Source organism: Ischnura elegans, chromosome 7 (assembly GCF_921293095.1).
Source record: "Ischnura elegans chromosome 7, ioIscEleg1.1, whole genome shotgun sequence".
NCBI lineage: Eukaryota > Metazoa > Arthropoda > Insecta > Odonata > Coenagrionidae > Ischnura > Ischnura elegans.
The window spans coordinates 15,864,945-15,877,057 of record NC_060252.1 but is presented as its reverse complement, the minus strand read 5'-3'; the positions used below and the strand labels follow the sequence as shown (position 1 = coordinate 15,877,057).

At 37.2% G+C, this 12,113-nt stretch overlaps 1 protein-coding gene across 7 annotated transcripts in view; it reads left to right on the top strand.

The window, feature by feature from the left end:
* Nucleotides 1-5,948, top strand: part of LOC124162210 (probable phosphorylase b kinase regulatory subunit alpha) — a 76,835-nt gene extending 70,887 nt beyond the window's left edge. For all 7 annotated transcript variants that reach the window (XM_046538659.1, XM_046538663.1, XM_046538661.1 and 4 more), the window contains 3 exons: nt 2,662-2,715; nt 3,000-3,206; nt 4,867-5,948. In XM_046538659.1, coding sequence (XP_046394615.1) covers nt 2,662-2,715; nt 3,000-3,206; nt 4,867-5,091 — 486 coding nt within the window. In that variant the 3' untranslated portion in view covers nt 5,092-5,948. The remainder of the gene's footprint in view (nt 1-2,661; nt 2,716-2,999; nt 3,207-4,866) is intronic.
* The last annotated feature ends 6,165 nt before the right edge of the window (nt 5,949-12,113 follow it).

Genomic DNA, 12,113 nt, shown 5'->3' with positions numbered 1-12,113 from the left:
TAATTTTAACGCCCTCAATAATGGAAAATACTTCACTTTTCAAAGATTCTTTTTTTCATTTGTAAATTCATGATTTTTAAATATTTTGTTTCCTTTTATGAAGGAAAGTAATTGTGTTTTTATATTTTGGGGGGTCCTCACGCTACGCCACTGGTCAGTGGTTCATCCTAAGAATTTTCCTATTTTCATTTCCAAACCCAAGCGTATCAGTTTAGGCCCTGAGTATGTAAAGATGTTTTTAAAAAACAACTTGAAAGCCCATAAAATAATTTTTAATTTATAAAAATATTAAAATGTGTATGAAAATCTAAAAAGCATTCCATTGATTGTATGCACCCACAATAAACTTGAATAATGACTTTGTTTAATGGTAGGAATTTGAAAATGCATTTGGATTCGAAAATATCCGTTTCGAAAGATCTGGCTCCAAAAATCCTGGATCCGTCCATTCCTAGTTATTTTATTCTATTCAATTCTTAAATTTTAATGACAGCAATGCTACAGATATATCAAATTCCCACCTGTTAGAAGGAATAAGAATCGATGGAATCGGAATCGAGAATCGGGAATCGATTTGAAGGAATCGAAATTGGAATCGGAATCGAAAAAAAGTGGAATCGACTCATCCCTAGTTAAATACATACTGGGATATCATCATGGGATTCTACGTAGCTCTGTTCCTACAATGTGCTATTACATAATACAGATATTTTTATCAGTTGTGATGGTGTCAATGGATTAACCCCAAAAGATCTGAGTTCAGCAGTCAAAACTATATAAGTGTTTTCATCATCATCACTGGTCAACAATTCCTAAGATGGGTTTGACCCAGCTCTCCACTCAATTCTCCAATCAGCTAATATTTTCACACCTATGTGTCTTCTCTTTCAAATCCTTCTTCACATATTCCATGTGTAACTGTTTTAGGCAGCAAAAAATTAGAAAATATTATGTGAAAATGCTGACTGATACATTGAAATTTTGTTCAATCTGTTAGCTGTATTGCAGTTTTTAATGTAGTGAAAATATCTAGCAGTGAATACTTAAGTGAAAACTATTACTTTTTATTTTATAACTGTCTAAGCCAGCAGAGCTCTCTGCAACATTAAATCCTGGCTTGTGACGGATAATTGAAGACCATAATTCATGTATTTGAGGCTGGTTCATTTGAGTATATTTCATTCAGTTTTGCATTTTGTATCATCCCAATCAAGGTGGGATTTATTTATGCTTCATTTCATCTCTCACTGCTGCAATCCGCTTTCTGGTGCATTCTTACGAGGAATATTTTATCAGTTCTTTTCAAATTTTTTTTCTGTGAACATAGTGACCCTTCCATAGTTCATGAAGCTGAAATATTTTTGGATAGCAGGATTAATAGCTTTAGTTGCTGGTTTTATCAAAACAAGTTCAATTTAAGGTAGGAAGTGATCTTAATGGCCTCAGAGCCATACAGGAAATCTTATCGTAAGAGTATGCGTACCTGCTTGACCAGTCCTTTTTGGAGCAGATTACTGTATTAAGACTTATGCTATCATCTTGAAAGTTTCTGATTAAATGAAGTAGACCCTGGTCAACATTGCCTCTCTTTCATATTTAAAACTTTTCCCTTAAGCTATGTGTCTACTGGAAACTAAAAGTCTCAAGATTGAGTGAATTTTGTTTTTCTGAAACTAGTCTTGGGTCTTAAGGCCATTTACATGATATATTAACATGTACAAGTTAATTTGTGAATGCATGAGTAATGCCTGTGGGCCAGAACAGAACATGTAAAAATACATGATCAAACTAGAACAGTTTCTATTTTCTTTTCATTCATGTGCAAAAGTTGGGTGGTTACACATTGCATTTTTGCGTTCATTCACATATTATGTAATACATTTAGGCATCAACTTGCACGGGCTAATGTACCATGTAAATTGGCCTTAAGAATACTTTTAGCAGCATAATTTTCAGTAATTTTTCTTCACTATGCACGTTGTTGAGATAAATACCCGAGACTGGAGTCTCGGAGACCTTTTGGTGGCTTAGGCTAGTCTCAAATGGATACATTCTGAGATAAATCTCAAGATCAAGTCTCAAGATTTGGTCACCAGTAGACATGCAGTTTTAATATTTTTACAGGAAAATATTTTTTTATTCTTAAGAAACAGGAAAATTTTGACAAAGGTCTACCCCATATGCTCTGAATGGGATGTGGCCTTGTAAATCACTTCAGTGTGCTCCAAGAGTAGATGGTGAAGGGCCCTCAGTGGCTCATTTTTGGGTATCAAAGAACACTGGGTTAAGTGGTCAATATTGCACTTCTGTTGCTTGGTAAAAATGAAGATTCACAACTTTAAATTAGAAGTGGATATTATTTTCATTTTTATTGCTCTGCATACTTAGCTACTTTTTCTCGCGAAATTCTTGTGTTCGGTTTGAAACGAGTGATATTTTTCTCATTTTGAAGTCGAATCCAATGTCCAATTCTTTGACATAGTTTCTCCTCAATGGCACTGTTCTCTGTTAAAGTTGAATAGATTTTTTTTTGGAAGGATAGATTTATGTAGATGGTAAAATCTATTTCTTGCCAAAGGGCATGGGAATCTTACCTGTTCACTGCTTAAGTAGTTTAGAATTTGTAATTGCAATAAATTATCATTTTTTGATGGTTTTCAGTGCCAAGGATTAGCCATAGAAGGTAGACTTTTGCCTCAGAATCTCATACAAGAGGTAAGTATGTTTCCATTTTGTGTTTATGGAGTTGACATATGTTAACAGATACTTGAATCTGATCAGTGGTACACTTTCCTTGTAATCAAGTTGTCTTTTATGACATAATGTATCACTGCATGTTACTGAGATTTGATTGATTAATAACGATGCCAAAATTATGCAAGAATTGAAATTCAAAGGTTTTCTTACTGCAGATATGTTAGTAAAAAGTAGTTTCACATTAATTAGTTACTCCCTGTTATGTTATGAGAGTGATTCATTGATCTGTAATGCATCTTCAGATGACTCCGGGTGAGTTGAAGTTTGCTCTTGCTGTTGAAGCAGTCCTCAATACCATCCCACAGCCAGAGTATAGACAGCTCATTGTTGAAGCTTTGATGGTGTTGACTATTGTGGATGAACATAATGCAGCCTCACAGCTTGGAAGTGGAATACTGCCTGTGGAGCAATTGGTTCATCATGCCAACCGTATATTCCTTGATGATCAGGTATGTATTTCTTAATGTGATTTAAGTTACTCTCTCTGGTCTGTTTGCCTTAATTTATAAAATGTTTAGGTATCTGTTCACTTTTGCTGAACATATACTTTGATAATTTCTTTATTGTCATGCTTGCGACGATATTACCCACTGATTGGTCTTATCCCACTTACACTCCGTGCGACTGCAACTTTCCTATTTTTCTTTGACTTGCTGATTTTGTCACATGGAAAAACGAGTAACTTTAGCCTTAGAGCTTAGCGTGCCCATTATATACATAGATGGTAACTAAGGTGGAGCTACGGCAACTTAGTGGTGACTCACTATTGTGTCACTCTCTGGCTAGACTGGATGGCACCAGGCAAAATGGCTGACCATCCACTACTCAGCTCATCGGTTAAATGGAAGGAATCTGCCTGGCAGTGTGTTACATGATCCCGCTGCTGAGGTCAATCAAGAATGGAGTTTGGCATTTTAAGTTGAAAAAAATTGGGATTGGTTCCACCAGGTGGCTCCATCCGATACTGGCCTCAGTCTGAAAGATTTATCAGAAATTAGCGTTGACGTAGACTCGGCAGTGGGCATGCATCACATTCTAGCGGCACTGTGCTGGGAGAACCTTGCAGTGATTGGTTTCAAGGATACTCCCACACTGCAATTGGCTGGAACGGTGGCTGCTCCACGTTATTTGACTTCCCCCTACCTGTTCTCATTGGTTGAAGGCCACCGAGTGCAGTACCACCACTAGGGAGTGGATAGGAGATGAACCTAGGCATGGCCCACCATGGGGTCACATCCGAGGGAAGTGCCTTTCGAAATAAACTATCACAAAATTCACCACGCTAATATGTATCACATTCACCTCACGCATTGCTATTAAAAACTAATTCTTCTTAAATTTTATGAAATAAATGCATGCATAGTTGAGCTTTCAATTTTTATATGGCAAAATGCATGGTTATCAGGGAAATGTGAGGAAAATCAGAACTATCATTGGTAGAGAAATAAATGTGCTTTTAAGTAGATTGAAATTTTCAGTCCAAAAGATCAAGGCAAGGTGTGATGAAGGTTTCAAGCCCCTCTTAAAAGTTTGAGAGATTGAATCTTAATGCATTTCATTCATTTGGTTGATAGATGGGAAAGAAAATTCAGAAAGAAAAAACAGTCTTCCCTATTAGGCTATTCTTTTGCAATAATAAAATAAGAAAATGTGAAAGTTGCTGCCCACTTTTCATGACTTTGTGACGTCATTAGAGTTTGTTTCATACCGTTTCATTTGCTCATTCAGGGAGAACTTTTCATTAAGGGAGGGAATTGCCTACAAGAATATAGGCAACAACAAACCATGCATGGCCCATGCGCAAAGCTGAGGAGAAACTGAGAAATGGTTAACTGTGCAGCATTGGCTTGTGACATCATCATCCTATCTATGAAAGGATTAAGTCCATCAATTTTTCACTAGCAATAGCTTGAAAACTAGGCAGCAGGTTGAAAGATAGAAAAATACATGTCCCTTGATTGTTCAATCTCTCTCAAAATTGACAATGAAGTAAAATTAGTTAACAAATTGGTAATAACAGAGAGTGCAATTTTTTTATGATGATGGACTTCAAATAACTTTTTCACTAGTAGTTATTATAATTTGCTTTGATTTACGGAATAATATCAGGTGCGGGTAGATGGAGATGCTACTTTATGCTGTGCCAAGCCTCAGCGGGAAACAACTCCATCAGGAGGGCTGCTATGTGGTGGAGCGGCGTACATTTGTCAACATTTCTATGACAGTGCACCCAGTGGCAGCTTTGGGACGATGACGTACTTGATGAGAGCTGTGGCTACGTGTCTCAAAGATTGCTTTCCTCGTGAAGGTGAAGTTGATTGTTCCGTGAGCTGAAGTGTGAAAAATTTTGTGCCATATTCTTTCTGTGAAGTGAGACAAGCCATCATCTCCATGTGCTTATTATTTCTTTTAGATTGAAGAAACCATTCATTGCTCTCTGTATTAGCATTGTTCTTGTGTATTCCGAAGAATATTTTTGCTTGTTTTAACAGTGTACATAAGGATTTGATTGTTAATTATGAATTAATATTTTATAAATTTTTTTTTGCAAAAATGCAGAATTAATTTCATATGTTAGGGCTTGAAAAGGGAACATGCATCATAGATTTAAATTATTTCACTGCTGTATAGAATGCATTTGTTTTTATCTGAGATTACCATGGTGGTAATTCACTGTGTTTATTACATTTATCTTGAAAAGAAAATGAATACATGGCCTGCTTCCTAAATGTAAACATATCAGCCCCTTAAAAGATAATGAATAGCATCAACTTTAATTAAGTATTATACCCTTGTTTTAAGGTTGTTATGGTTTTTCACATTTCTGTTATTATCATTTTTATTATTAGCACTCTGAAACCAGTTTGGTTTTTTGTAAAGACGGAATGAGCTTTAAATTATTGTTTCTTATTGTATTGAGCCATTTGAGGAGTTTTTCCTCAATTTAGGTTTCTTTGCATATAGTATGTATAACGAAAAGCTACCAATGCCTACATCAAAAAATTTTATTTGTGAGATATGAATTTTCTCTTTTTATTTCTATAAATGTTAATCAACATTAGGTTATATTGTCAGTGAAAATTTGTCTTGATAATTTACTTTTTGGCAAGAAATCTGACAGTGTTGTAGCATTTGTGGAAGTTCTGGAATGTTTACCTTGGAAAAATAAAAACCTGTGTGCTGTTTTAGAATTATTTGTGTTTTCAGAATGAAATAGCTTGGTAGCCCCATATTTAGTTATTAATTCCTTGGTATTTTTGCTCGTCATTCTGGTTTTTTATGGAGTGGTTATATGTAGAGGTGTGTCTACCAGGTTAGGGTCCTGGTACATCATTTAATTTTGAGCGAGGGGCCTCTAGGCCTATTTGGAATTTCTAATTAACAGCTTTGGAATAGTTTACACTGGTATAATAACCTTTATTGCCATCAATACTTGCTTACTCAGAAACAACTATGTATGTACATATTTATAACCGAATAATGCAATTTATTTCGGCATTTGCAGAATAGTCGGTTAAAAGCATCCTAAACTGATTTCATTACCCAAGTTTTGTTAAGAGGGAAGGACGAGCAGATAATTAAGTATAGAAACTCTTGTGTGCACTTTTGTTTATATGTATGTAGATTGAACACCTTCCCCAATATTTATCATCTTTAATTGGTCCATGATGGACTCTTTAGTAGGTAGCCTAGTGGGTAGAGAGCTTTACTTCTGACTGGAAGGCCCTGGTTTCAAGTCGTGGGTAAAGCCTTCAGAACAAAAACCCTCGAAGTGAAATGTGACCCAGGGAAAGGAAATGGCCCAAATGTGTGATATTCGCATGCCTATGGCTTAGTCTGGGGTGAGGTCTACTCTTACTTATCCATATCACCTTATGGGCTGAATCACTGTGTGTGTGGAGAGACTAAGTGAGTGCTTACATAACTTTCTGCCTCCGATGTGCATGAGTCTTCACAATAGCTACAAATTCTTTTATGTTTGTACTAAGATATGAACTTTGGCCCATTGTCAGCAAATTGCCCACCATATTTATTCTCTTTAAGTGATAGCTCAAAGCCCAATGTAAAGCCCAAAAGTATCAATGAAACCCCTAAGGTAGAGTTTCTTGCCCATTTGAGCCTTGGTGACAATAGCATTTTTAAATTGCATAACGTCTGTCTCTCTGGGCAACATAACAGTAATGCAAGCGGACAATAGGTAACTGATATCGCTTTCTAGAAAATAAAAGTATTTTTGAATATGAATGTTCATAATGTAAATACATCCCTTTAGACTTGCTTCCTTTTTTCCACTCTGCAGTTGGTTTCTAGCCATCATGTAATGAGCTCCGTTTCTGATTTCAACTTAATATGTTTTTCTGTAATTTTTGAAATTACATTTTGTTTTTTTTTTAGATTTTTCAAGGTTCACCATTGATCATTGTGGCACCATTTTTGTGCTATTTGGGATTTGTATTATCGGATATTACTTTTTGAATACTTTCAAAAAGTGTTTGTGCTCGCCAACATTTTTCTTTGAGATTTGTGGATATTTTCAACATTTTGTTGACTCAGGAAAAAGTGACTTTGAAAGCTGCGATGAACCCTGCATGGAAGAGGCAGCAAGGGCTACTTCTGAGGCGGCTTAGACCCCTAATCCCCCAATGAATAGGGATACCCTCAACTTTGTACAACAAAAAAGGCGTAGTTCTTACCTTCCAAAACTTAATCCTGGTATATGTAACTTATTACATGATTTTACTCAAAAATTTTCGCCAGGGAAAGAATCGTGGGTGGGTAAATGCGGGTTGCATACCACTAAAACCTGCTACCGGCATTCAACTCTCTGAGCTATTCGTGGCAGTCGGAGAACTTTGAAATACGGCACAGAGCATTCGGATTATGGTCTCTCTCTTCCTCAACTTCTCACAGGTGCGAACACGATGTGTTTGTTTTCACAACCACTTGCAGGGATCTAGTCTTTCTTACCCCCTTGTACCAATTGTAAATTGTCACACTTCGGTCTGGAGTCCGTCATTGGCAGGAGCTAACATGACATCCATTGAGTGCTGAGGTGATGAAGCCTGCGGGTGAGATGGCAAAATGTTCAAACCATTCGTACTACCAGAAGTAAGGTATAACAGTGTGATTTTGTAGCATATGCTGTCAATAAGCAGGCATTTCACAGCTAAATTCCTTGGAAGCAGAAATCAAATGCTTACTCATGAAATATTCCCAAAAGTAGTTGCCTACACAGCCTGAGTTGCCACTTTCTCATAGATAAATTGTATGCTGTTACAGAGGCGGATCTATGGTGTAGGCTAAGGGAGCTCTAGCCCCCGCCCCCCTTGGGTATCCAATTCACACTAGATAGAATGGAAATTTTGTTCGGACCCCCACTACTGCTGGGAGGTTACCCTATACTTAGCCCCCGCCCTTGTCCCTATCCTGGATCTGCCACTGTGCTGTTACAAATCCCCTGCCTCTCTCATCCTCCATGTAATTAAAAAATAATAATACTGACTCTTTCCTCCTTATCGCTTTCACGCTGAATGTTGGGTAGAGCTGATGAGCATTTTCATATGCAGAAGACGTAATATTGGGTATAGCTGGTATGGATTTTTCAGTGCAAATGTCTGCTGTAGCTGGCTGTGGGGAAGGGAAGTGACTGCTGAGTTAGCAATGGTCAGATGCATTGAGGCCCAAGCCTGAGACCCAGCTTATCAAGAACTTGGGGCCACTCCTTGGCAATAGGGCCCGACCCTCCCACTCCTTTCTGATTCTCCTCACTGCAGGAATCAATAGTGAAGTTGTTACATAGTCAATGGTTTTTGCAAAGAAACATTTGGTTGCATATTCCAATTTTTAATACTTTGAAATGAATTCTTCATTCTGTTCTATGCATAAGCAATTTTTAAACAAAATTTTAGTATTGCTAACAATGGATATCTGGATTTAGAGTCTTAGGGCCGTATTCTAAGACGTTCCTAGAGGAACGACTCTTCATGTGTGACACGTTGCTAGGGGAAGTCAACCATTTAAGTGTTTTTGAAAAGTTCCTCTTCCTTTGTAGGACCAACTCTATCTATGAGCATACTCATTCTCTCCCTACTATTTTGAGCATAGTCCAGACCACCCTGCTAAATTGTAGGAATGGTTCCAAGGCCAAATATGGTGGAATCCATCGATCACCTCCGGATTTTGGCATTTTTTTAGACACATCTCACAGTATGCGATCAAAATGTAATTAAAATTACGCTTTTTCAACCTGGCAATGTTTATTCATTTCATCATATATGCCTCTAATAAGGAAATGTATAAAAAGAACAAAAAAAGTGAAGTCTGTAGTAACAATGATGTAAACAACCATTGCAATAACATGGATGCGGAATTTGCTAGGTACGTGATGGAAGAGCCGTATATTTATGTTGGAAGAATGCACATAAGGGATAGGCAGAATCCCACTGAGTATTAATCAGAAGCGGAAATCCTCCAGAGGTATCGTTTTTCTAAGTGAACCGTGACTGACGTGATATTACCCTCTGTGATGAGTGATCGTTTAAGCAACCGTGGTTTGCCGATTCTGGATATTTTAAAGCTGCTGATTGCTTTGAGGTTTTACCCCAACGGATCATTTCAGGTATGTGGTATATTTTTATGTAAGATTTATAATATGCATTTTGTCGCGTTTATCATGAAATACATTATCAAATCCCATTTGCAGTTATTTTGCGGCGATCTGGCCGGAGTTACGCAGGGGATGGTGTCCAAAATAATTTGGGTATGCTTTATCCTTAGTTTAGTACTTGTATGAATGAAAACTTTCCATTTGTAGGGGAAAAGTTATAAGGTATTTCATTAAAAATATTTGGTAATCGTACCTCGTACTCACTAACTTTGTTATTATCAACACTATAAATCCGTTTAAAACTCCAGTGCTTAAAAGAATGTTATGTATTCTTATAGACATAGGTGGATTCAGGTGGTTAGGGGGGCACGAGGGCAAGTGCCCCCCCAGACGTTTAAAAAATGGACAAGATTTTAAATATTTCATTTCATTATGCTCGTTTTATTTTGTGGATTACGGAGCCTCAATCATTTAATTTAATATTGATAACTTTTATATCAAAATAAAGGGAAAATTTTCTACTACAGTAATTATTATACTTTGTTTTTAATCTCAAATATGAGAAGACCTGTCAAACCATTGTGTCCCCTTGAAAAAAATCCTGGATCCACCCTTGTGTATAGAAGAGTAAATTATAGAAAAACAAAAGCAATATGTATTTGGCTTGAAAAAAACGCAGGTAATGCAATAAGTTGATTGTGGACTTAATAATAATAATAATAATAAATTTATTTCACCATTGGCAAATTATACATCTGCAAGGCTAAAGTCAATATGAGATATCAGCATACATACATGATTGAATATGAGATACCAACATACATATGTACATGATTGAAAATTTTCCAGGTTCTTGGGAATTCTCAAGATAATCATTTCACTATATGTACAAAACATTAGAAACAGAGCTGAGAGGGTTATAAACATACTAACAGAAAGTATGGAAAATTATAGGCATTCAAGTTGCCATCTAGAAAATTTCCTTTATAATGCATCCTCCAGGTATTCATTAATACTGTAATAGCATTTTTCAGCTAGGAGGCTCTTTAGTCTCCTTTTGAATTCGGAAGGTGATTTGCAATTTTTTATTTCATCGGGAACTTTATTGTATAGGATCGAGGCAGAGTGGTAGGGACCTTTTAGGCAGAGAGAGCTGGAATATTGGTTGGAATGGATGTTATTTCTAGAACGGGTGAGGTGATCATGGTAGGTAGAGTTTTGAAGAAAATGGGAAGGGTTAGCTTTGACAAAACAGGCACATGTAAGGATATATAAAGAAGGGAGGGTGAGGATTTTAGATTTAGCAAAGAAGATTTTACCGGGAGTGCAAATAGGGACATGGTACATAGCTTTAATGGCTTGTTTTTGGGCTGAAAAGGCTCTTTTTGCTGCAGGTGAGTTTCCCCAAAACAGAATGCCATAAGAGATATGGGAATGAATTTTCGCGAAGTATACCATTTTTAAAGTATCCATTGATACAATCGGATACAACCTTCTAATCATAAATATACCCACGGAGATTTTTTTTAGTACGACCTGTACGTGAGGTGCCCAATCCAGATTGGTGGAGATTTGAAGTCCAAGGAACTTTGTGGTGTCAACATCAGAGGATTGTGAGATTTTGTCTATGTGAGGGATAAGATCCTTTTTGAAGGAGTTTTTATGTAGGAATTGGAGGAAGACAGTTTTCTGGTTGTTAACTATCAGTTTGTTCCTTTTACACCATTGATGCATTTCATTGATTGTGAGGTTAGTCCGGTCAACAATATTTTGAGCATTATTTGCAGTAATGATGGTCGAGGTGTCATCCGCGTAGAGAGTGATTTTAGAATGAGACAAATGAGTAGGGAGATCGTTGATGTAGAGCAGGAAAAGTATAGGGCCAAGGAGGGATCCTTGAGGCACTCCCCTTGTGGATTTCATGGGGATTGATTTGATACTTGAGTTGGTGCTACTGCATTGATAGCATACTGTTTGATGCCTATCTCTTAGGTATGACATAATCCAATCCTGGACTGGACCAGTGATACCAAGAGCATTTACCTTATTTTGCAGAATGTTGTGGTCGATCAAGTCAAAGGCCTTGGTGAGATCAAAGAAGATTCCCACTGTGACTAGTTTATCATTGAGGCCCTGTAGGATATTATTTATCAGCTCAAACGAGGCCGAGTTAGTAGATTTTCCAGCCCTAAAGCCATGCTGGTTTTCATGAAGTAAGTTACAAGTAGTTAAATAGTTGTGCAATCGCTTGAGGAACACTTTTTCAAACAGCTTTGAGAAAACAGATAAGATTGATATGGGTCTATAGTTATCTGCTTTGCTGTTTGAGCCTTTTTTGTACACAGGGATTACGCGCGAATGTTTGATGGTAGATGGGAACTGGCCTGAAGAAAAGGAAGAGTTTACTATCTCAGCCAATGGTGTAGCAATGACATTAGATGCCGCTTTTAGTATGGGCATAGGGATATCATCAAGCCCTGCAGAATAAGAGTTATTAAAAGAATTTATAGTCTGTACAATCTCGGAAGGAACAGTTGGAGAGAGGAACATTGTGTGAAGTGAGGGGTGACAATGAAATTCACTGGGAGAGGGGGTATTTGCATCAAGTTGTGAAGCAATGTTGCAGAAATAAGAGTTGAACATGTCTGCAATTTTTTCAGGGTTGGTGAAAGTCTGGCCATTGAAGTTCATGGATGAGGGGTGGGTTTTATGGGAGGAGGCATTCGTTAAGTTACTAATTACTTTCCAA